Below are 24,307 nucleotides of genomic sequence, written 5' to 3' on the forward strand. Positions count from 1 at the left end.
TCAAGAAGCACATCTACCTCTTTTGCCACTGCATCCCACTGTGAGCTCCCATCAGCATGTCTCCCAAAAAGTCTCTCACTCTGTAAATCTAGTCTTATCTCAAGGGCATGATGTGGCCTGCTCTTCTGTTTTGCTCAGTCCACATTCATATGTGACTTCTCTACCTTGAAGCCACCACCTTGCGGGGCAGGGAACTCTACTCAGCACATGTCAGGCTCTGAGTCCATGACACCAAGAGTGGGGACAAGACATGGATACAGTGATGACTCCTGGGTTCTTTCCTTCTCTCCTGGCAGGTCTCACACTGTGCCTCAAGAAGCTGGTCCACTGGCACGTGATTGGGTTGGGCACTGGGCCAGAAGTCCACTCCATCTTCTTCGAAGCCCACACATTCCTGGTGAGAAACCACCGTCTCAGCAGCCTAGAAATCTCCCCTGCCACGTATCTCACAGCCCAGACCATGCCAGGAACAGCTGGCTGGTTTCGGATGTTCTGCCAGTTACTGTCCCATCAGCAAGGTAACCTTATTCTGCAAGAGCTAGGGGGAAAAGAATTTCAGGGGAAGGCCTGGGCTCAGGGTTCTATGCAGTGCTGCAGCTCCAAGGTCCATCCTGCTCCATAGTATTACATGCATGTGCAATTTGGCCTGTGACCAGGATGGCATAGGTTGACTCATGTGATAGTCCATTTGATGGGGACAGTAGTGGAGAGGACATCTCCCAAGCAGAGCCTGGGGGAGCATGCACCTGTGCTGGCATGTTCATGTGACCCTTTCTGCCTGGCTTGTCTGAACTCAGCTGGCATGGAGGCCATTGTGAAGGTGGAGGAGTGTCTGGAGGAGCGCCTGATGAAGATGGGGAAGCTGTCAGATGAGCCAGAGGACATGGATTACCCTGAAGAAGATGAGGAAACTTATCATGTGATCCAAGTGCGCTCTTTTGCAAAAGAGAAGCCTGTGACCTGGACTCACTACATTGCGGCTGAAGAAATGGTCTGGGACTATGCTCCCTTGAAGCCAGTGTCTCTGGACAGGTGAGAGTGGGCATGTGTGCCCATGAGCATGTTCTTTGAGGCAGCCGTGCTAGTTTTTCCCCTTTTCCGCAGAAATTTGTTTCCCTTCTGCCCAACCTGGACAGTTTCGTTCTTCCTTATTAACACTAACAGTATGGACGCAGGACAAGGATGGTCTTGGGGAGACCATAGCAAGGCAGGACCTGGCTTTGCTCCATTTTACCAAATGCCCCACAGAGGCATTTGTCTCCAGGGTATTTGTCTCTCTGTTGCCCAGGTGTCCAGAGGCAGCCTCTTCTGAGCAGGCAGCAACCCCTGGTGACCCTTCTCACCCTCCAGCCAGGAGGCCCTGCACAGCCAGAATATGTGCCCACAGCTGCAGAGCATGCCTGGATGAAGAGTTAGAGTGCACCCTCAGCAAGTTGGCTGATGACACAAAACTGGGAGGAGTGGTAGATACACCAGAAGGCTGTGCTGCCATTCAGCGAGACCTGGACAGGCTGGAGAGTTGGGCAGAGAGGAACCTGATGAGGTTCAACAAGGGCAAGTGCAGGGTCCTGCACCTGGGGAGGAACAACCCCATGCACCAGTACAGGCTTTGGGCAAACCTGCTGGAGAGCAGCTCTGTGGAGAGGGACCTGGGTGTCCTGATGGACGACAGGTTGACCATGAGCCAGCAGTGTGCCCTGGCTGCCAAGAAGGCCAATGGGATCCTGGGATGCATCAAGAGGAGTGTGGCCAGCAGGTCGAGGGAGGTTCTCCTTCCCCTCTACTCTGCCCTAGTGAGGCCCCATATGGAGTCCTGTGTCCAGTTCTGGGCTCCCCACTTCAAGAAAGATGAGGAGCTACTGGAGAGAGTCCAGCGGAGGGCTACTAGAGCATCTGTCCTGTGAGGAAAGGCTGAGGGAGCTGGTCTTGTTTAGCCTGGAGAAGAGAAGGCTGAGGGGAGACCTAATAAATGTTTATAAATATCTCAAGAGTGGGTGTCAGGAGGATGGGGCCAGACTCTTTTCAGTAGTGCCCAGTGACAGCACAAGGGGCAACAGGCACAAACTGAAGCATAGGAAGTTCCGTCTGAACATGAGGAAGAACTTCTTCACTCTGAGGGTGATGGAGCACTGAAACAGGTTGCCCAGAGAGGCTGTGGAGTCTCTTTCTCTGGAGATATTCAAGACCCACCTGGACAAGGTCCTGTGCAGCCTGCTGTAGGAGACCCTGCTTCGACAGGAGGGTTGGACTAGATGACCCACAGAGGTCCCTTCCAACCCCTACCATTCTGTGATTCTGTGATTCCCTGTCTGGAAGGACTTTCTCTAGATGGCAGAGGCAATTAGCCCCTGCTACTGCCCCACTTCTTGGAGGGAGAGGTGATGCAAGTGCAATATCTCAGCAGAAGTACCTTAGTCAGCACTGCATGGTGATGACACTTGTCACCGGTTCTGATGTCACTCTGCTGACACAGGCTGTGTGGCTTGGTGACCAGGTTCTGCCCTAGATGGGGATCCCAGCCAGAGGCCGCTGGAGCAAAGCATGTGGATCATAAATCTCAACCTGCAGCCCCTCGCAGGTTAAGCCAGAGGCAGTGTCCTCTCCACCTTTGCTCCTGGGAAGGAGCTGGGATGATCAAGAAAATGCAGCTGTTCTGTTGCCTTATGTCCACACCCTGGGGTGTTCTCTGACACAGGACAACCTGCCATCCTCTGAGCTCTCGCAGTCACGACTTCCCTCCAAGACAGGGCAGTGTCAGCCCAAGGTTGCTACTGTGCAATCTAGTTGAAGCTTTCTCCATATAAGAAGCACTGAATCACTTGAAATGTTATTCCCCAGGATGCATATTGTGATTGCAGGGATAGGTGTCCCCAGTGTGCACTGGTAGTCCCCAGGCAGTTGTGTAGATCATTGGATGATGGAAGGTCTTGCTCTGGTTCTGAAAGCACCCTGCATGTTTGTTCTTTCTCTGCCTTGCCCGCAGAAACATGACGAGACAGTTCCTGGAGGCTGGCCCTCAGCGGGTCGGTTCAAAGTATAAGAAAGTGATGTTTGTGGAGTACGAGGACGCAACCTTCAAGAAGCGCAAGGCATCAGATCACCTGGACAAGGGAATTCTGGGGCCTGTCATTAAGGGGGAGGTTGGAGATCAGTTTAAGGTAAGAGAGAGATTGCTTTCTGCAAAGAGGGAGTGGAATGAGAAACTTCAAAGTGTGATGCTGTTCCTTCTAATAGCTGTTGGTTTGTGGCTAAGGTCTGACATAAGTCCTTGAGGTGCTCTATCATGTTTAGTAATGTTCAAAGTTCACCAGAAAGGCAGATGTTACTGAAAGCTAAAGCTAAATACTGTCAGTGAGATCAGTAGAGATGCACAGGATATGGCCCAGTCCCCTTGATTTGACTTCACTGTAGGCATCTTAGGAATCATGTGAATTAAGCTATGATGCGTGGCATCCAGCACCTTCCTCTGAGGCAGGAGTATCCTCTCATCCTCTACTCTTCTCCATCTGTGTGCTCTTACCATACAGTATTGGGGACTGTCTGTTGTGTCTCCCCAAGTGCCTCTACTGACCACTTGACTTGTTTAGTACTAGGAGGAATGGGATGGTTTCCAGGAAGTTCACATTTCTGCTTCCTGCCTGGGGTTCCCTGTGCAGTTGTGGGCATGGAGCTGAAGGTAATGCCTGTGGCAAAGCCCGAACAGAGCTATTTAGAGAAATAAATAAAGGGCTTCATGCAGTGAAGTGGGGAGCACTTCGAAGCTGTTGACTGCTGTGCATGCTTAGTGTCTTGGTCCTCTGAGGCCTCCTGGATTGACAGACCTCTTTTATCTCATATGGAAAGTGAGACTAAAGACAGCAACTTTCCCTGTAATAAAACTGATATTTCCATGCCCTCCCTAAAATGGGCAACTCCTGGAAAGGTGGACACTGTAGACTGGTAGAGAAATAAACAGTCATTTTTTCCAGTCTGACTCCTACTTTGTGGTCCCAGACATGCTTGGGTTCCTCGCTGCTGGCAGGTAGCCAACTCAGAGCACCCCTGCCCAGCATTTCCATCCCTGCGAGGACACTGAGGGCAGCCTCGAGGGCTCAGAATGTTCAGAAAGCATTAAATGTTCCTGCTGGCTGTCCTCATTTCAGATTGTGTTCAGGAACCTGGCAAGCCGACCGTACAACATCTACCCTCATGGCCTCACCAGCGTAAGGCCATACCACGGCATGAAGGTGTCTCAAGGTAAGACAGGCCATGAGAATCTGGGACATCACCTGGCCACTGCGATTCTTCTGGGCCAGGAGAGCTTCCTGCAGCCCGTGGTAAGACTGGTTGTCCAACCCATCCATCCAAGGACCTGAGTCCTGCAATCCCAGAGATGATGATGTTTCTTGGTTCATGTCCCCCTTAGTGCCATGTAACCCTGTCTTTAAGGAAGGCTTGGATGGTGGCTGGAAGAAGGGGCATTGTCAGCCAGGGAGCTGGGACCATGTTGTTTGGCTCCTTTCTGCTGAGACAGGAACCACCCTGGTGATCCTGCCTGTGTTTGCCAGTTTGCTCAAAGTCCTCATTCCTTGGGCTCCCCTCCACCTTGCTATAGAGTGTGGGGTTCATTATGATTCAGGCTCTCGCTCTCACAGATTCACAGTTTTTGCTCTGGGGTTGTTGAGTTACCAGGTCCCTTTCCCAGAACTGCTTTCATCCCTTGCTGGCATGCTTCCAGGACCACAGCTTGTGCAAGGCCATCCCACACCCCTCCTGGGCAAAATCATGCCCCATACCTCTCCCATCCTCCTCTCTGCCCTTTTGGGTGCTGCACAATGATGGGAGTAACTGTGGAGGCTGGAGAAAAGCTCCTCTGCTGCAGCAGAGGTGGCAGAATCAGGATGGCAGCCACTAAGGAATTCAGCGAACTATGTCAGTTTTGTGACCTGTTACTATCTAAATTAAGGTTTTCTTTCAGGAGCCTCAAAAGGGCAAAGCAGCCCATTGGGTGGCAGGACTAAAGGAGCCAAGCTGCACAAGGGAGCTGGGAGCCCTGTCCCTGCCCCTCTGTCAATATCCCCCAGCCAGATATGGCTCACCAGCTTTGCCAGAGATTAAACCCTGAAAGTGGGTGAGTCATGGTCCTGGAGCCAAAGGGATGGTGCTCTGTAGAGGAATATAAATAAAAAGAGCTATTCCTACTCTGAGTGACACATGATCTTTGCAAACCATGCTCTTACAGCAGCTCAGCTGGGCACTTGGAACAGAGAAACGTCTTTTCCTAAGGCTACATCAGTGCATGATCCTGCTGAATGCTCAGAGGATTTATCTGCATTCGAATTTTCCTTCTGCTTCTTCCAGATCTCCTCCTTGCTTTTCTCAAGGTCTAGCTGTATTTCCTTAAAATATCTACCTTTTCTTGCTTTGTTTTTCACCCATTTCAGCCCTGCCCACCTCTGTACCTTCATCTGCAAATTCCTCTAGGCAGCCCAGAGCACAGACACAGCTGAGTGTAGGCAAATTTTCCACTTCACAGGAGTTTCAAGGTCTTTCAAAATTAGGCATATGCCTCTCCATACTCACCTGGTTCCAGGGGCTCCTTTTGTCCAGATCAACTTCCCATGCAAGCACATGCTAGCAGCCAGTGTCCCATCTTGGGGTGGGCGTGGGTTTGAGTAGTTTTCTGTGCAACTTATGTGGTCAGGAAACCTCCTGCCTAAGCTCTTTTAAAAAGCTGGATCACTCGTCCCACAAGCAGCCCAGACCTAACTGATCTGCCCTTGGGCTGTGTGTTGCCAGATAAGGATGTGAAGGACATTCCTGTCCCCCCTGGCCAGTCATTCACCTACATCTGGATAGTCACCACTGAGGATGGGCCAACGCAGGCAGATCCTCGCTGCCTCACCCGTTTCTACTACAGCTCCATTGACCCGGTCCGAGACATGGCCTCAGGCCTAATTGGGCCGCTCCTGATCTGCTTTAAGAAGACCATGGATCAGAGGGGAAATCAGGTGTGTCCTTCCTATGTTGCCTCAACTGCCAGGCTGAAATGCTGGAATAACTGCGGTGGGTGAAATACTTGGGTAAAACCAAATTTGTCTGTCCTGTTGTCTTCAAACTTACTGTCAGTCCCAATGCCCCTGCCTTCCCCATCCTCCCATGCATGCTCCCTTATCTCCAAACCTGGACCCTAACTCCTGTGAAATAGCAATAAACTGTTCCCTGTGCACCCAGGCTAAGACCTGGCAGCTACACTGGGCCGTGGGGGTGCTCTGACCAGGAGTAACCACTTCCCTCTCCACCTTCCAGATAATGTCAGACAAGACGAGATTGGTTCTGTTTTCGGTCTTCGATGAGAACCGCAGCTGGTACCTAGAGGAGAATATCAGGCAATTCTGCACTGATGCAGCCCATGTGGATACCCAGGACCCCCAGTTTTATGCCTCCAACGTGATGCACAGTGAGTGTTTGGCCAGGGGCTTCCTGCAAAGCCCAGCAGACAGAGTCATCCCTGCCCCGGGGAACAAGCAGGGAACATGCAGCAGCTCGGCAGCCATGGGGGAATCAGGTCCTGATGAAATGTTTCACCCCTGCTCTCTTCCAGCTATTAACGGCTTTGTGTTTGACAACTTCCAACCAAAACTATGCCTGCATGAAGTTGTGTACTGGTATGTCCTGAGTGTTGGGGCCCAAACAGATTTCCTCTCTGTCTTCTTCTCTGGAAACACATTCAAGCACAACATGGTCTTTGAGGACGTGCTTACCCTTTTCCCATTTTCTGGAGAAACGGTCTTCATGAGTTTGGAAAAACCAGGTCAGTAACATGGGCTATTCTATAAACCATGGGCTTGGCATCACAGCAGAGGTAAGTGAGCATCTCCAGCCAGGTCTCTTGTACCTGACTGCATTTTGGCAGCCTTGAGAACAAAGGGATGCACAACCTACTGGAATCGCAAAGTGAGAGGCAATGATCAAATCCTTCCAAAGCTTAAACCAAAGAAATTAAATTACTGCATTTTACTTCATTAATATGGTGTGTTAAGGTCACACGTGCTGCCAAGCCAGTAAGCTGGCTGCAGTAATGTGAGCCCTGTGGACCTCGCATCTACAGTCTTGGCTCCAAGCTCAGAGGTCAAGGGGAGCAGCAGCTCTGTCCCTGCTGTGGATTCAGCTGCTGGTCACAGCATTCCATTTATCTCCATAACTTTGCAAGGACAGAAATCGCAGCCACAGAGAAGTCCTAGGAAGGATTTGCTTCACAGTTTGGTTTTATTTCCCCCCACTCAGCATTTTTGCCTTAGCATTTTCAAAAGTGGTGCCGTTAACCATTTCCTCACTCAAAGGAAACACAGAACTTACCAAGTGATTGCAAACACTGATATGATGGTCACGAGTGCTGAACCCTGAGCCAAGCTGACAGGAAGCTTCCTGAAACCCAGCCAAACGTTGCATCCTTTTGAGCTCTGATTTTTGCCTGCTGATCTGAAACAGGCAAGAAGCTCAGCCAGCAGCAGATGACAGCTCTCCCCAGCGTCAGAGCCTGGTTATTACGCACCTCCTCACTCTTGGTGCCTAGAGCAGAGATGCTCGCTGCAGGGAGCAAACAAGTTGGCTGGGGATGTGAGCAAGAGGCAGCCTTTTCATTTCTTTCTTCTTGAGTGGGAGAGACGTGACAACCGCGTCTGGAAGAGAGATGTATTTGACAGTACCAGCATGTCTTTGGAGGTGGATTATGGTGATTACTCTGCTGCTGGCAATAATCCTGGAGGCTCTGTGAGTTCTCAGTGCATTAACTGTTTTCACCAAGCTATTCTTGGGGCCTCACAGATGTGTATAGCTTGCTAAGATCTGTCAGGAACCACCCACCCTGCTGATGGTGCTTGTCAAGATTGGCTCTGATGTTGCTAGCAACACTGATGTCTTGTGAGTCCAGCTGTAAGATACTCTATGGATTATGAAAATATATAATCACTACCATGAACCAGAGGCTGCCTGAAAATATAGTTTGCACTAGCAAAGAAGCAGCATGGGGATGGAAGCTCTTCTGACTTCACACTGTGGTGGGCTAATAATGTCTTCTTGTCCTCTCTTGAGACAGGCGTCTGGATGCTGGGGTGCCTGAACCCTGATTTCAGAAACCGAGGGATGCATGCCAAATTCACAGTCTTACAGTGCCAACATGAGCAATACCCTGATGGGGAAGATTATGTGGACTTCGAGGAGGAGGAGGGCACCTTTGACTTCCAACCCAGGAGCTTCTCTAAAAGAAAGAGATGGCACATGCCATGTGTGAATGAGCAACTGAACAACATCACCTCTTCCAGAAATAAGACAGAGAAGCCAAGATTATGCTTGACAGAACCCAGACATGGGTCCCTCCTGAGCAATGGTAGGATTTCTGATCCCCCTTCCAAAGGCACATCAACACTTTTAGGAACAATCCCACATGCACCTGATACTTCTATGTCTTCTCTGCCAGAGACAAACTATGAGCCAGTATCCTATGAATCCTTCCTGGAAGACGAAGAATTGCCAAAAATCATTAGCCAAGATGAAGCATTTGGATCTCTCCCATCTGGAGAACACTTGGCAAGTGTCAGTGGAAGGGTCCGTGGTACTGTGAGCTCAGAAGAAGGTCAGCAAGGGCTGCACCAAGCCATGCCAGGTCCAGAAAATGCTATGGCAGGAAAGGAGGTGATAAAAATTTTAGAGGTGCAGGACCCAGTAAAAAGGACGATGGTGCAGTCTGGTGGTACATTAGAGATCCTAGAATCAGGGCCTCAAAAGACAACTACTTATGCAAGAAGTTTGTGGGACTCAATTGCTTATGCTGCTAGCAAAGCCCCCCTTCAAGAGAATAGGAGCTCATTTCATCAGAATGACCTGGAGCGCAATCTGGGACTTCAAGACACATCTTCACAGGATGCTGAGGACAAGTTGCTAAGAGGGGCTGATAAAATATTCTTAAGTCTATACGAGTCAAAGGAGACAATCAATACAGAACCGACTTTAAGTACTGATCATAACTCTTCCTCCACACTGGACAATCCTGCTGCATCTTCAGACATGGCAGAAGACAACAGGACTTCTCATGCTGTGGTTCACAGTCACACCAGAGAAAGGAATTATTCATCAAATGAGCCAGATGCTAGGCTGGAAGAAAGACCTCACAAAGTGGTTTTGCAAGGCTTTTATGAATCTTTCAAAGGGAAAAATGTTTCTTTCTCAGACTTGGGACCCAGCAAACCTGTACCAGGACAAATCCTCACAGATGAGGGTAACTTCTTGCCTGCAAAAAGTGTCACAGAACAAGAAGCCAATGAACTTGCCAAAGGTACAAGCCTTCTAAAAGCCACCTTTGCACACACCAACGACCTTGAGCCTTCCAGCTATATAATGATGGAAGAGAGGGATGAATTAATCTTGGAGACAGTGTTTCAGGATGCTACAGCCACTAAGGAATTGCCAGAGATGGACAGTCTTGCCTTTCCTGAATCGAACGTCATGGCCAATGACACAAGGCAGTTCCCAAATGCTTTCTTAAACAGCCCTGAGCAGTTTCTACTACACAGAGCTCCAAACCCAAGCATGAGTGGCCCCAGTTGGAGGCCTCGACAGACCAGGTCACTGGAGAGCAGAGGCTTGACGCATGGTCCAGGTCTTCCCAACACGAACTGGCCTGGCAGCAGGGAGCCCCTCTCTGAGGGTAACAGAGTACATCAGGGTCTGGCCAGCCAGACCCCTGAAACAGCAGTGAATAAGAAAGCTCCAAGGGCATGTGGACCCCATTCCCCTTTTTGCAGTGCTCGCTTCAGAAACAGGTCCCTGATATCAAGTGACATTTTGCCTGAGGTGGTGCTGGCCCAGCAAAGGCTGGAAGAAAAATCAAACATGGTTGAGGGGAGACCACATCTAGGCAGGGATGCTCCACAGGCTCTGCTTGGAAATAGTGCTGACAAGATGCATCCTGAGGGGAGGCCAAGCACAGATGGAGGGGTCCAGAGCAGCAGCGAGGGGGCTCAGCTCAGCAGACACTCCTTCCCCACACGGGGAGCACTGGAGAGTGAGGCAGCGATGGCAGCAAGTAGCTCAGAAATGCAGGCTGCTGCTGTGGCTACAGACCTTCCCTTAAACTGGGACCCGGCCTCCCTGGGGGCAGCAGGATATGCCAAGGGCTTGCAGAGCCCAGCTTTGGCCAAGTTGCAGCCAGGCAGAGGTGCTGTCTGGGGGGCTTCTGGGAGCAAGCAAGCTCAGGGGATAAGCCAGATGGAGGAGGAAACAAACTCTATAGAGCAGCTGGGTCTACAGAGGAATCATGCCCCACGACATGGAGAGAAACCAGCTCTAAACAACAAGACCCATTCCAGCCCCTGGAAGCCAAAGGCTGACAGGCTGGACTATGACGAATACAGTGACACAGAGCAGACGATGGAGGATTTTGACATCTACGGGGAAGAGGAGCATGACCCACGCTCCTTCCAGGGGGAGGTACGGCAATACTTTATTGCAGCAGTGGAGGTGATGTGGGAATACGGGAACCAGAGACCCCAGCACTTCCTAAAAGCCGCGTAAGTGTGACTGTCCCTCATGTATTCCTCCTGCACTGCATGGCATGACTTGATGTGTCAGTTGGTATGTCCTGGCAGACAAAATCACAGGTCTATGACTGTACGACCCAGCCAAGCAGCCCAGGGGAAGGATGCTCCCAGCGCCTCCCCTCCACCTGGGGACTTTTGTAGTCCAGCAACCTTGAGCTTCCTTGCACGTGGGTCAGGGACGCTTTAGCCTCTGCATCACCGCTGCCCTGCAGCAACCCTGCCATGGCTGCCCTCCCTATGGGACAGTATCACCTAACTTGCTTAACTGCCCTCACCCCAGCAGGGACCCCCGGAGTGGCAGGAGGAAGCCTTTCCAGCAGTACCGCAAAGTGGTTTTCCGAGAGTACATGGATGATTCCTTCACACAGCCGCTGCTGCGGGGAGAGCTGGACGAGCACTTGGGCATCCTCGGGCCATACATCAGGGCAGAAGTTGAAGACGTCATCATGGTGAATTGAAAGTACCCATTTCCTATAAAACCTGAAATCACCCCATTTCTGGCTGTGCTCGGCCAGAAGCAGTGCTGAAGTGGGCCTGCAGGCTCTGCGATGCCCACGGGTTCACCTTCAGGGCTAGGGGGCAGGAGCTGCCCTGTTGGCACCCTGCATGGCATGTGGATGGCACCAGGTTGGGAGGCAGAGCCACCGTTCAGAGGGACCTCAGTCGTTGGAGGAACCTCAGTGTGTTCAGATGCAAAGACCTGGACCTGAGACAGACCCAATCCCTGTAACAGCACAGCCTAAGCAGCTCCTGAGCTCCATGGGGAGCCTTTTGAATGAAGGGATTGTAAAAAGGGTAATGAGCTAAGCAGGGTTCAGTACAGCTTCTCTGAGTGCTTGGGCATCCCTCACCACCAAAGGTCCTTCAGCACCCACCTAAAGAAGAGGTGAAAGGCTCTTCACCAGGCTCAGTACCCATATGCCTGGAGAAGTTACCCAGTTTTCACTCAAATCTTCACCAGGATGGATTCAGCACCTTTGGGCTCCAGAGGCAGTAGTATAGCTGACCTTGATCCCAATGAGCAGGGAGAGGGCCGTATCCTGCTGACATGACCGGGGTGCGCTTTCCACTGGGGATCACACTGCACAGCTACAGCTTGTGGTTCAGCAGGGGTTGGCCACTGCATGGGGCCCAGCTGGAGGTCTGGGCACCAGCGACATGGCTGCCTCCTTCCCACCAGTTGGCTGGATCCAACCACAGGGTCCAGGGCACTCTCAGTGCTGCACCTAGCCCCCTCCCACACTCCCTTTGCTTTGCCATCCCTCCGGTACAGGTTACGTTCAAGAACCTGGCCTCACGGCCCTTCTCCTTCCACTCCACACTGCAAGCCTATGAGGAGACGCAGGGCGCAATGCAAGGTGGAGAGGTGGTGCAGCCTGGGGAGCTCCGGAAGTACTCCTGGAAAGTCCTGCCCCAGATGGCACCCACCACGCAGGAGTTCGACTGCAAGGCCTGGGCTTACTTCTCCAGTGTGAACCTGGTAGGTGAGAGCGTGCTCCATGAGGCATCCCAGGAAGGAGAGATGGTCAGCACGCCTGGTTCCTGGCTCTGAGGTCAAGGCTTTTCGAATGGTGCTGTGCTGAAAGCATCCTGTGGCGGTGTAGATTCTCAGGTGTCTAATACAGTGATGAATGCATGTTGGTTCTTTCTCTTCTCTTCCCTTCTCTTATCAATTTTTTCCCCCTTTCCCCAGTTGTATCAGCTTATGAGACTTTTAGGAAACTAGCATTCTGCAGTCCCCTACCCCTCTGCCAAATTTGGCTGAATTTGGCCCATAGGTTCCAGTGTTAGTGGGGTAGGGACTGTCGGAGAGTCGGACAGACACCAATTCTCTTGAAAGTACATGCAAACACTTGCTGCAGAGCCTTTCTTAGCTAGGGGCAGAGCGGGGATCCCCCAGTGAACCCAGCAGGTCCTTCCCACCCTGCACGTACCATGCCCTGTGCATGAGTGGGAACCAAGCCAGGGATGCAGACAGAGCCACCACTTTCCTGGCATCTGTGCCACTTGCAGGCATCAGCACTGCCTCCAGCTCTGATGCAAATCCTTCTTTCCTGGCTCCCTGGCAGGAGAAGGACCTGCACTCAGGCCTCATTGGGCCACTGATTATCTGCCGCCGTGGGGTGCTGAGCTTCGTTTTCAGGCGGCAGCTGGCTGTGCAGGAGTTCTCCCTGCTCTTCACCATCTTTGATGAGACCAAAAGCTGGTACTTCCTGGAGAACATGGAAAGGAACTGCCGCCCTCCTTGCCACATCCAGCAGGACGACCCTGACTTTAAGAGAAACCATTCCTTCCATGGTGAGCACCTTTGCCTTTGCCCTTTCCATCCCACAATCTATACTGGGATGGAAAAACCCTGGAGCCTTGAGTCATTCCTGACCACTGCCTTCCCCAGCCATCAACGGCTATGTGAGTGACACACTGCCTGGGCTGGTGATGGCTCAGCAGCAACGGGTCCGATGGCACCTCCTGAACATGGGCAGCACAGAGGATATTCACTCTGTCCACTTTCACGGGCAGCTGTTCAGCATCAGGACTAGCCAGGAGTATCGCATGGGAGTCTACAACCTTTATCCCGGTGAGATGTGGCGCGGGCACTGTACACACCTGAGCTGCTGTGGCTTCATGTCTATGCCTGTTAGGAAGTGCCAAGCCTGTGGGGCGATAGCAAGGAGGGTGAATGGATCTGGAAGAGTCTGGCTCTGTGTTTGCACAGCACTTGACACTGTGGCATTGTATTACAGCCAGTAACTCCCCCTCTGCTCTGCTCTCCATTCCCGGCCAGGTGTCTTCGGGACAGTGGAGATGTGGCCTTCACATGCTGGGATCTGGCGGGTAGAGTGCAAAGTGGGAGAACACCAGCAAGCTGGAATGAATGCTCTTTTCCTTGTGTACAACCTGAGTGAGTGATCCCCTTTGCACCCTGGTCCACTTGCTGCCATGGCCACGGCCAGCATGTTTTTGAGCTCCCTGTCGGGAGCTCTCAGCGTTTCCCCTGAGGTGGCCCAAGTGGGCTCTTCTGGGGTTTCACTCTGAAAGAATGTCATGACTTCAGCCCTTGCCACCCTACACAGCCCAGCAGAGAGCACAGAGTCAGGGACACAGTTGGGGTGAAGGCTGGGAGACCAGCTTCATTTGCCTCCAAATATTTGCTCCCAGAGCTCATTTTCCAAAATTGAGGGTCCCTGGACCTCCTGTAGAATGCACTTACCCGAGCAATTGTGTGCACAAGCTGGTGCCTGCCCACACTGTCAGGAAAGTACAGTGCCCAGCTGCCTAACCACATGTCAATAGGTAAACTGAAGCACGGAGTGATGGCAGGAGGCAGCAAGCGACATTGCCTGACTACAGGTTACACTGACAGAAACATCCCCAAAGACAACTGCAAAATCCATAGGAAACCTCTGACTCCACTCCAGAATCACACGTTTCTACCTCATCATAAGTAAGCACTGGGGGAAATGGTTTCTGAGAGCAGTATTTTATCACTCAGTGACAGTCTCTCTCCTCTTCCTAAAGGATTATTAAATGTCAGACAGAAAATGTTTCCATAAGTTAAAAATCTGCTTAAGATTTCAAATTCACATTTTCCCCAGAAGCATTTGCCATGCAGCAGAGATGCCAAGATGTGACAAGTCGCTAATAATAATGGTTATTATAAAAGGCAAACAGCCCTGCGCTCAGCAGACCAGAAGAGAGACACAGAGAGACAAGGGTGTCAGGCAGACTTTCCTTTAGCAACATGATATTTGTATTTAAAACATGCTGCCTAGCTACAAAAAGGCCCAGGAGCAAGACATGGGTATAAGAAAGAGGCTCTTGGCAGTGTTGCTGGGAGATCAGGACACGGGAATGAGAGGCTGGGGACTCAGGGACAGGAGTTTAGCAAGAGGCTGCTGTGGCTGATGCTAGGAAGTCTCTGATGCTGACATTGGGGTCAGAAGCAAGAACTTCCAGCACCTCTAAAATTCAGGGATGAATGTGGAGGCATCTGAAACCCACCACTGACGTGAGACAAACAAGCCTGGGGGCTTCTGGAGGCTTGACACAACCTCCCTGAGCCTGGAGGTTGCTACACAGCTTAGGCTTTTCCTTCAAAAGCCTTGTTATCTAACTAGCTCTCCCTGTTTTTGCCCTGCTTCTCCCTGTTTGGCTGCAGACTGCCGAAACAGCCTTGGCCTGGCCTCAGGCCACATTGCAGACTCTCAGATCACAGCGTCGGGGCAGTATGGTGAGTAGGGGCTGTCACTGTAAGGAAGACATATGAGGCTGGGGAAGTCTTAGCCAACACAACTTGCATGCTTGCCTGCCCAAGGCTCTGCTACACTAGGTCCCTGGCAGAGTCCTTCCTCCATCCATGCCCATGTTAGCGTCCAATTCGGGACCTGGAGGTGCCTTCCCAGATGTCTGGTTCATTATGTCAGTGTTCTGCCACCCTCTATATGGTTACTAAATCCTAGGGTGATCCTCAGGCCTTATCCTGCAGATGGACTTCTCACTTCCTCAGGCTGGGCAGTGCCAGGGGCCAGCAGCACCCCCATATCTGTGCACTCTCCTCACAGGACAGTGGGCTCCTTACCTGGCCAGGCTGGATAACACCGGCTCCATCAATGCTTGGAGCACTGACCGCAGCAATGCCTGGATCCAGGTAAGCGGGGCCCTGTGGCTGAAGGCACTGGTGGGAGCATTGCAAGGGCATGCTCGTGGCTGATGCACTGTGCAGATGGACCAGCACGGAGGGCCAGTGTCTCTCCAGCTATGTCCTTCTATTTCCCCTGCTCCCCCTCTGGGAGGAGAACTCTGAGATCCTAGTGGCAATTGGTCTGGCCATGGTTGTTGCTGGATCAGCAGCAGATCCATCCTCAGTGCAGCAGAGGAATCACTTGACGGTCCAGCTGCAACATTGGATTGTGCAAAAATCCCCCAAAGACCAAGTGAGAACAGCTCACCTCTCCCCTGCCCTCTCCCAGCTGTTAGCTAACTTGCACCCTTGTGAACAACCGTTTTGACTAGTTTCATAACCTGTGCTCAGTTACATCATGAGGAAGTGAGTTCCACGAGTTTACAGTGCATGGACATGGCTTGGGTTTTCTGTCACAAATGAATCCCTGACTTTCATTCTCAGGTGGACCTCTTGCATGTCATGATTATTCACGGCATAAAAACCCAAGGGGCCCGACAAAAGTTCTCCAGCCTTTACATCTCCCAGTTTGTTGTCTTCTACAGCCTTGATGGGCAAAGGTGGAGGAAATACAAGGGGAATGCCACCAGCACCCAGATGGTAAAGTGAACGGGTCCTGAGAGGATTGTCTTCCCAGAATGGGTTCTCTTGGGGTGATGAGGGCTAGGGAGCTCTGTACACAAGGCAGAGATCTCCTGAGCCCCTGACATATTTGATTAGGGCAGAAACAGTGAGAATTCACTGCCAGGATGACTGAATCACAGACCACAGCTCTGCAAGGGACTTGCTGTCTGTGTCCATCTGTCTCATTTTAAATTGATTGAGCTATTTCTTTCCACATTCCCAAGTGGCTGTGAGATCCACCACTTAACATTGTGTTGTGTGTTACTGAGAGCTAGGCATAAGATTTTGCCTTAATATCTTTTTTGACTCCAAAGGCAAATTTGGCTTTCTAAAAACATTGTGCAGATGCAGATGATTTGGGGGATCTCTGCTCATTAGAAAAAACTATGACCTATGCATGAGCTGATCATTCCAGCAGGAGAAGAAAAGTATCCAGAAAAGCCTCCATCATGTACACCAGCTGTGGCCAAAACTTTTCCCAGGTTCAAAAGTCCCAGGAATGACTTCTTTTTTCTTGTTTTTTCTCCCCTGTTTGCTGAAAATATAAAAACATGTTCATTTGCACAGACCCTAAGTTTCTCCTCCCATTTCTCAGTGGTTCGCCCTGATATGGCCCATTCACACTTCTTTGGTCTGAATCACATCTGAAATCATTTCCCTGAGCTGCAGTTCTCTTGCAAGGATGGTGATAAGATACAGAAATGCCACAGAGAAATGGTCTTCTCCCCACTAATCCTTGTCCTGTCTAGCTCTCTTTCCACTGGTACAATAATCCTTTTTCTCCCTTTCCCTGCAGCTGTTCTTTGCAAATGTGGATGCAACCAGAGTAAAAGAAAATCGCTTCAACCCTCCAATCATAGCCCGGTACATCCGCATTAACCCCACTCACTACAACATCAGGACCACACTGCGCATGGAGCTCATTGGCTGTGATCTGAACAGTATGTCCCACCCCCAGATACCAAGCACCAAAGCTGGGGCCTGATCCAGTGGGGTGCTGAGTGTCAGCTCCACGTATTTCAGGACTGCACAGGCAGTTGTGGAGGGTGAAGGAGGAGGCTGGAGATGGCATTGAGATGTTGGGGAAACAAAGCTGGAAAATCTCATAATGGTCTCAGAGATAGCAATACCAGAGGGAGAGCATGGGGACAGCTCTCACCACCGCTTTTTCCTGAACCACCAGACACCTCCAGCAGCAGCTAAGCTGATAGCTGGGGAGCTGCTGCCTCAGCCTGGGGGAGCAGGAAACAAGCAGAGACAAATGCTATTGACTTTTCCTCAGGTTTTGCCACTCCAAGGCAAGACTTCTCTGGCCCACAGTGCGACTCGGGTCCTGGCAGATGCACAAATTTTTCACATTCTTCCTAGATAGAATCTTGAGGGAGAAAAGAAGGTGGAACTAGTGATAGGTGTAGTTTGGCACTCCCCAGCCACAGCCATGCTGCACACAGGGGCCCTGAGCAGTGCAGGGACCATGACTGCAGCAAACAACAGGAGAATCTGTAACCAGGGAAAGTGCATGGAAGGCGGCCGGAGCAGTAAGCAGCCAGAAGGCATCTCCATGATGGGACTGTTGCCTCCTCTGCCAAGCATCACTCCTCTCTTCCAGGCTGCTCCATGCCTCTAGGAATGGAGAAGAGAGGGATCCCTGACCAGCGCATCTCTGCATCCTCCTACAGCACCAATGTCTTCTCCAGTTGGTCACCCTCCCAGGCCCGCCTGAACTTGCAGGGGAGGACCAACGCATGGAGGCCAAAGGTAGCCCATGCAAGGAGATCCCCAGGCAGGCAGCTGGGGCATGGGCAGGCAGGAGGGATCCCAGCAGGTAGGGTGGGTGCTTGCAACATCTCCTAGCCAGGGCTGCGTGGGGAGTGTGTACAGCCACATGCATCATGCAAGCTGCCTGCACACAGTCAGGAGAGTTGCCGCACTGATTTAGCACCCAGCAGCTCCAACCTAGTAGGGCAGGTGAAGCCCAGGACTATGTTCAGGGCTCGCTTGGCTTCAGTTGCAATGAACGTGTCTTTCTCATTGCTGCTGAAGGGTTGAAGGCAGTCTGTCCTTCCCCAGAGCAACAGCCCCAGCGAGTGGTTGCAGGTGGACTTTGAAGTAACAAAGAAGGTTACTGCAATCATAACCCAAGGTGCCAAAGCTGTCTTCACCCACATGTTTGTGAAGGAGTTTGCTGCCTCCAGCAGTCAGAATGGTGTGCACTGGAGCCCGGTCCTGCAGGACGGCAAAGAGAAGGTAGGCAGAACTGCTCCATGATCAGAGGCAGCCCATGGCCACCCCCGGGGCAGCAAGTACAGCCCTTGGCAGCAAACATGCTCACAGAATATTTTCAAGAGCAGTGAGCCGGGCTGTGTTTTTTCCTCCTTAAAGCATTCCCAAGTGGTGCTTCTCTGGGTTGATCCTGTCCTCAAGTCATGGGCTCGCTACACCAGCAGAGCAAAGTGTACCACTGATTTCTCTCTCCTCTCCAGATTTTCAAGGCGAACCAAGACCATACCAGCACAGTGATGAATACCCTGGACCCCCCCCTCTTTGCTCGCTATCTGAGGATACACCCCCGGCAGTGGCACAATCACATTGCCCTGCGGGTAGAGTTCCTTGGCTGTGACACTCAGCAAGAGTACTGATGACTGCGGGGCCAGGCATGGGCAGTGCCGGCCCGAGGACCTGCATGCAGCTGGACACTGAACTCTCACCAGGGCCACAGTCAGCTACCCTGCTGCTGGGGAGAAGGCCTGCAGAGCTGTCGAGGTGGCTGGCTTGTTATCAGCCTCTTCCTGTCCCTCATTTACCAGATGCCATATAATCAGATGTAAAGCCGAAGAATTAAACAGTAGTTTTCCAGTGTAATGCCAAAGAATTAAGCAGTAATTTTCCAGTATCTCTCTGCACTTTCTCCTCTGCTCCAGCCTTGGAGTCCCCGGGGGCTCAGCCAGCACTACCAGCAGCTAGTAATTAATTAGCCCCAGAGTTTCTCAGCTTTGTTTTGCACAAGCTTCCACTGCCCAGGCTCCGTCCTGGAGGAGGATGAAGCAGCAAAGATAAGGGCTGTGGCAGGAGGCCCTGCTCCAGGCCTCAGCATCCATTTCACAAGCAATGGGGATCAGTGGCTTGAGGGAGGCAGCACTTGCTCACCCTGACTCAGCATTGGGCTTTGGCCCTCCACCTCCCTTCATCTCCTTCCCACAGCATTCCTACTGCTGTGGCTAGGTGCCACCATCCTGCTTTCTGTAGCTGCCTTGAGCAAGCCCTCCTTGCTTGCTCACTGGAGAAGTTCTGTATGTGCCTGTGACTCCCAGGGGCTCTGGTGGGACGTTGACTGCTCAGTGAGCTGCCAGATGCCATGATCCCCAGCAAGGTGTGTCCTGGGCCAGAGCCATCTTCCTACCACTGGTGGCTCTCCCCTTCCCTGGCACCCATCCCACGCAGTGGCAGATGCTTCCCCTCTCAGGAATGGTGACGAGCAGGATGACACTGACTCCTGCCTCACACCTCCCATGGTGCGGGGACCTTCCAGAACAGCGGCCACTCACAAAGGCCTGGAGCACCTGGCGGGCGGTGGAGCAGATGCAGGGTCATGCCTGCTGAGCAGCACACTTCTCCTCCACAGTGCTGGCAGTGTTGTCATCACTGCCTGTGCTAACCCATCCCCAGTGGTGTGAGTCCTCCCTCTGCGGTGGGGGAGCCGGGCGGCCCCACAAACACCTCTGGCAGCTGGCATGGTATGGGAAGCAGGGTTATGAGGGGGCTTTGGAGAATGCGGGGGTCAGGCAGGTGCTGGCTGCCATCACAGTGGGATGGGCAGGGTAGGTGCACCAGCCCAGCAACAGCCAGCGATTGGCTTGTGAATTCCCACAGCACCCGTCAGAGTCGGGCGGTCTCTGCTCACACCTAGGAGATGTGGCCTGGGGCAGCTCTGAGGAGAGCTCTGCCGGCAGCACCAGGGGAGGGTCATGGTGGGGACCCCAGCGCCCTATCATGAGGCAAGGTGGTTGCTGCTCTTGTCTCAAAACCTGGGGTTCGTTTACCCGGTGTGCAGTACGCCAATAAACACACAGAGCAGAGGTATTTTATGGCATATTTGCACAAATATGAATGTCCGTCCCAAGGCAGCACAGCTTGTTCACAAAGCGACAGTCATTTATACACTTAACATTATCATATTCATCTTCTTAATATATATACGTCATTATTCTATTTAACAACTGGTTAAAAACTTCTCATCTGGTATGTAAAATGGTACGCATGCTCAGCTGTTCTTCTTCAACTTCATCTTTTGATTCGGGAGTATAATGCTTCTGTTTCTACCCTCCGGCAACAGAAACTCTTGACAGGCACGCTGTTTCAGCGACCACCCCTCATTGCTGCTGTCAAATGACAACTGAACCATCTCTGAGAGCAAGCTGGTGGAATATGATCCTGAGAGAAGATTAGGTAAAAAAGGCCTTTCCTGCCTTCTTCCTATTAAGCTGGCAGCTGATAAATTTTCCTGTGAAATGTTCTGCTTCCTATTCTTGGCAGATGTCATAAGACATAAATCCTCACCACGCAGAGCAGCAGCAGCCTGTGGGGCTGAGCACTGCCCTCAGAGCTGGCAGGATGTCTCAAGCACAAATACAGGCTGGACAGAGAACGGGTTGAGAGCAGCCCTGAGGAGAAGGACTTGGGGGTTGCTGGTTGACAGAAGCTCAACATGACCTGGCAGTGTGCACTTGCAGTCCAGAAAGACAGCTGTATCCTGGGCTGCATCAAGGGAAGCGTGGCCAGCAGGTAGAGGGATGTGATTCTGCCCCTCTGCTCTGTTCTGGTGAGACTCCACCTGGAGTCCTGCATCCAGCTCTGGAGCCCTCAGCACAGGAAAGACATGGACCTGTGGGAGCGGGTCCAGAGGAGGCCACAAAAATGATCCGAGGGCTGGAACTCCTCTACTGTGAGGAAAGGATGAGAGAATTGGGGTTGTTCAGCCTGGAGAAGAGAAGGCTCTGGGGAGACCTTATTGTGGCCTTTCAGTATCTGAAGGGGTGTACAAGAAAGCTGGAGAGGGACTTTTTACAAGGGCGGGTAGTGACAGGATAAGGGGTAATGGCTTTAAACGTAAAAAGGGTAGATTCAGATTCGACTGAAAAAAGAAATTCTTTACTATGTGGCACTGGAACAGGTTGCCCAGAGGAGTTATGAATGCCCTTTCCCTGCAAGTGTTCAAGGCCAGGCTGGATGGGGCTTTGAGCAACCTGCTGTAGTGGAAGGTGTCTCTGCCCGTGGCAGGGGGGTGGGACTAGATGATCTGTGAGGTCCTTTCCAGCCCAAACCATTCTGTCATGCCCCACCCCCCCAGTTGCCTCTGTTGTCCCCACTGTTTCTGTTGGGCTTCATCTTGTGGTTTCTAATGTTATTGCTAATCCTCTTGCAACACAGCTGGGGGGGGTCGGGGGGGGGGGGGGGGAATGCGTATATGAGATGTTGCTCCGCCACCTTCAGTGACGGTTGAAAACACCCATCACTGCTGGAACCCTGAGGATTTGGTTATGTGGGGAAGTCAAACTGGCTTGTGTCCGGAGGAAGCAGGGACACGTGCTGCAGATCAGTACGGTGTTGTGACCTGTCCAGGAACCCATACCCAGCAGAGATCAGAAGCTGATGTCTCAAATGAAGCAGGGCTGAAAAAGCCTTGTGCAGATGCCGGGCTCCACACTGCTGTACAAGCAGCCTTTGCTGTGGCCCTGGCAGTGATTACATTACAGCCCCAAGAAGGAGATGCAATCACGCTTTGGCTTAATTGCATTCTGGCAATAACCGGGCACAGATGTGAGAAGTAGCTGCCTGGCAAGTGAAGGGAGGAACTGGAGCCTTAAGCTTCTCAAAGGGGAACACCCCTTCCTGAAGCAGGGTAGCCTTCAGCCTGGGAGGACAAAACCTGCTCCCTTGGGCCCTTCTCAAAGCCAACTTCCTCAGCTCCAAGGCAACTCCATCTCTCCTGAGCGCGGTGGCCAGTGCTGCACAAGGACAGCTGGCTGCAGTCTCGGGACCATGAGTGCAGCAGAGCACCCCAGGCATGGTGAAGGGCCCGATGGCAGAAAGAGCAGAGCAGAGACATCAGCTCAGCCCCAAACAGCAGCTGGACTGTAGACAAAGATCCACACACACTCACAGAGGAACTGGCCCAGTCCCCCATGTTGATGCCCTTGGACAAGGGCAGACGTCTGCGCCCTCTGCCCGTGGCTACCACGGCACGCCAGGCTGGGCCTGACTAGCTGAAGCTTAAATACCTCTCAGGGTGAGGGACTGATGGGGTTTAGTCAAGAGCAGGGGGTTTTGGCAACACAAAATTGGTGAGGACCACAAGCCTGCCCAGGAGCTGACTGAGATGCGGGTGTGGTCAGTCGTACAGGACTGGCTGCTCTGTATGGTCCTGGCTGCCTTCTCTCTCAGGGCTGCTACCCAGCTCTGCTTGGTAAAGCTGGGACACAGTCCCTGCCTCTGCCAGTGGATGCTCAGGCTCATCCTGCCTCCAGAAACAGGGTGTGTGTTGTGGCACAGTTGTCCAGTGACACAGGGTTACATCAGAGAAGAAGCTGTGTGCACCAGAGCCCCCTCTGCATCCTTTTCAAAGAGAAACGGCTGAAATCTCTGCAGGCGACTGAGCAGCCTTCACCAACCAGCCCAGAGCAGCTCTGGATGTTCTCCAGCCACCCAGGAAGCAGTGAAGGGGCTGTGCTGAGCGAGAGCACTGGGAAGGAAGGGGCTGTGGGCAGATGTGGCAGAGCTGCCAAGCTCTGGCATCCATTACTGGAAGCATCTCTTGACCTTTATCTTGTGGGGAATGGAGACCGGACGCTGTTTCCTCCCAGTGCGACACGGATCTGAGATGCATCGCAGCCTCCCCCAAGCCACAGACAGACCTGTGCAGGAAAGGGCTGGACCAGCACAAAGCCGTCTGCCTCTCGGCCAGGGGATGGCCTGCCTCGTCACCACCCTGCAAAGAGCCCTGCTGTGGCCGGGGCTGCCTGGCCGAATCCTCCCGGGCATCGCAGATCTTACTCTTTTTCATGGCTCAGTTGCCAGGATTGCCTGGGCTGGGTGACCCAGTGATCACGCAGCTATCTGGTGACTCCAGGAAGACAAAACACATCCCTGCCACCCCTTTCTAGTATAGCCCAAACAGGTTATTTTGCAGTCCAATGTGTGCGAGGTGCTTCGATGCTGATCTCCAGCCAGAGAAGCCGTGCGCCAGGGCTGGTTCTAATTCCGGCTTCTCCCGTGCCGGATGGAGAGCCCCCAGCACGCAGCCCCCACCCTGAGCTAGACATGGGGGATGTATGCAGGTATTGCAGCTGGGCAGATGGGCACCACTCTCTGAAAAAGTTGCCAGCACATAACAGAAATGGGCAGCAGCATGCTGAAGAGAGCACCTGAGCAGGGACATCTGTTGGTGCTGAATGGGCACGTCTGTTGGTGCTGAATGCAGTGAGGCACCCCGTGATCTAGGCCCCCGACCTAGTCCATTATTTTCTCATCCTAATCTGAATTTACAGGCTTCCCAGGGAACCCCACCGAAGAAATCTGGGCCACAGGTCCCACTGTGTGCAGCTGCAAAACGTGGTCCTCCTAGCTGGCTCTCTTCTGCTTCTGGTGCTGACTGCCCTGATCTTCTCCACTCACTGCAAGCCCGTTGTGCTATTTGCTGTACTGCTTATGCTGAGCTTGCTTAGCGTAACTTGCTTAGCATTAGCAGCTAAGTTTGCTGAACTCTTAGGCTGCAAGCTGTGAACTTTTACCTGGGTATGCTGGACTTTTACCTAGCCAAGTAGAAGGCGGCCCCAGAGTCAGTTTGAGCTGGAAGATGAGGAAGCAAGGAAGGCCGCTACCATCAGCAGCTGACACGCTAACCTTAGAGATAAGAGAAGAAACGGCCCGCCTGGAGGCAGTGAAGGGATTCAATGAAGGACAGGAAGACCCCGGACCCTAAGACTACTACTGGTCAGAACCGTCACGTGAGGAGTGGGCAACTTAGATAGGTAAGGGTAGAATTGCCCAGGGGTTTCTTTTTTCGGAATCCCTCTATGGAGGCACACAGCTCGAGCTGCTCCAGGATCCCAGGGCTGGCATGAAGAATCCTTTCAGTGATTATCTTAAAGAAGATTCCACCAGAATTAATATCCCATGCCCCGAAAAAGCTCAGATTTCACCTGAGGCTCTGGCATCATAAGACTCATAGTGAGAGCACAAAGATTTGACAATAGCCCTTCCCACCACGCACAGCGCATAAATGCAGGGATCTGCCATCCCACCCCATAGGCATGCGAGTCGAGGGTGCGTGAGGAGGTGGAAGACCCAGAACAGCGCAAGGAGAACAGGGCCGTTCCTGCTGCAGTGCAGAGAAACCCCTGCGTCTCCTCACCTTGGAGGCACCCTG

General features: G+C 52.2%; 1 protein-coding gene across 5 annotated transcripts in view; it reads left to right on the forward strand.

The window, feature by feature from the left end:
* The window catches only part of F8 (coagulation factor VIII), a 36,194-nt gene extending 17,452 nt beyond the window's left edge, over positions 1-18,742 (forward strand). For 2 of the 5 annotated variants that reach the window (XM_075435650.1, XM_075435648.1), the window contains 20 exons: positions 297-518; positions 798-1,032; positions 2,984-3,158; positions 4,143-4,236; positions 5,779-5,990; positions 6,289-6,439; positions 6,584-6,793; positions 8,078-10,547; positions 10,858-11,026; positions 11,851-12,057; positions 12,647-12,875; positions 12,973-13,155; positions 13,363-13,479; positions 14,737-14,808; positions 15,140-15,225; positions 15,703-15,858; positions 16,679-16,823; positions 17,492-17,640; positions 17,953-18,129; positions 18,366-18,742. In XM_075435650.1, coding sequence (XP_075291765.1) covers positions 297-518; positions 798-1,032; positions 2,984-3,158; positions 4,143-4,236; positions 5,779-5,990; positions 6,289-6,439; positions 6,584-6,793; positions 8,078-10,547; positions 10,858-11,026; positions 11,851-12,057; positions 12,647-12,875; positions 12,973-13,155; positions 13,363-13,479; positions 14,737-14,808; positions 15,140-15,225; positions 15,703-15,858; positions 16,679-16,823; positions 17,492-17,640; positions 17,953-18,129; positions 18,366-18,521 — 5,615 coding nt within the window. In that variant the 3' untranslated portion in view covers positions 18,522-18,742. The other 3 variants (XM_075435649.1, XM_009941528.2, XM_075435651.1) reach the window with 3 other exon arrangements.
* The last annotated feature ends 5,565 nt before the right edge of the window (positions 18,743-24,307 follow it).

Source organism: Opisthocomus hoazin, chromosome 14, assembly GCF_030867145.1.
Source record: "Opisthocomus hoazin isolate bOpiHoa1 chromosome 14, bOpiHoa1.hap1, whole genome shotgun sequence".
In the NCBI taxonomy this organism is placed as follows: Eukaryota; Metazoa; Chordata; class Aves; order Opisthocomiformes; family Opisthocomidae; genus Opisthocomus; species Opisthocomus hoazin.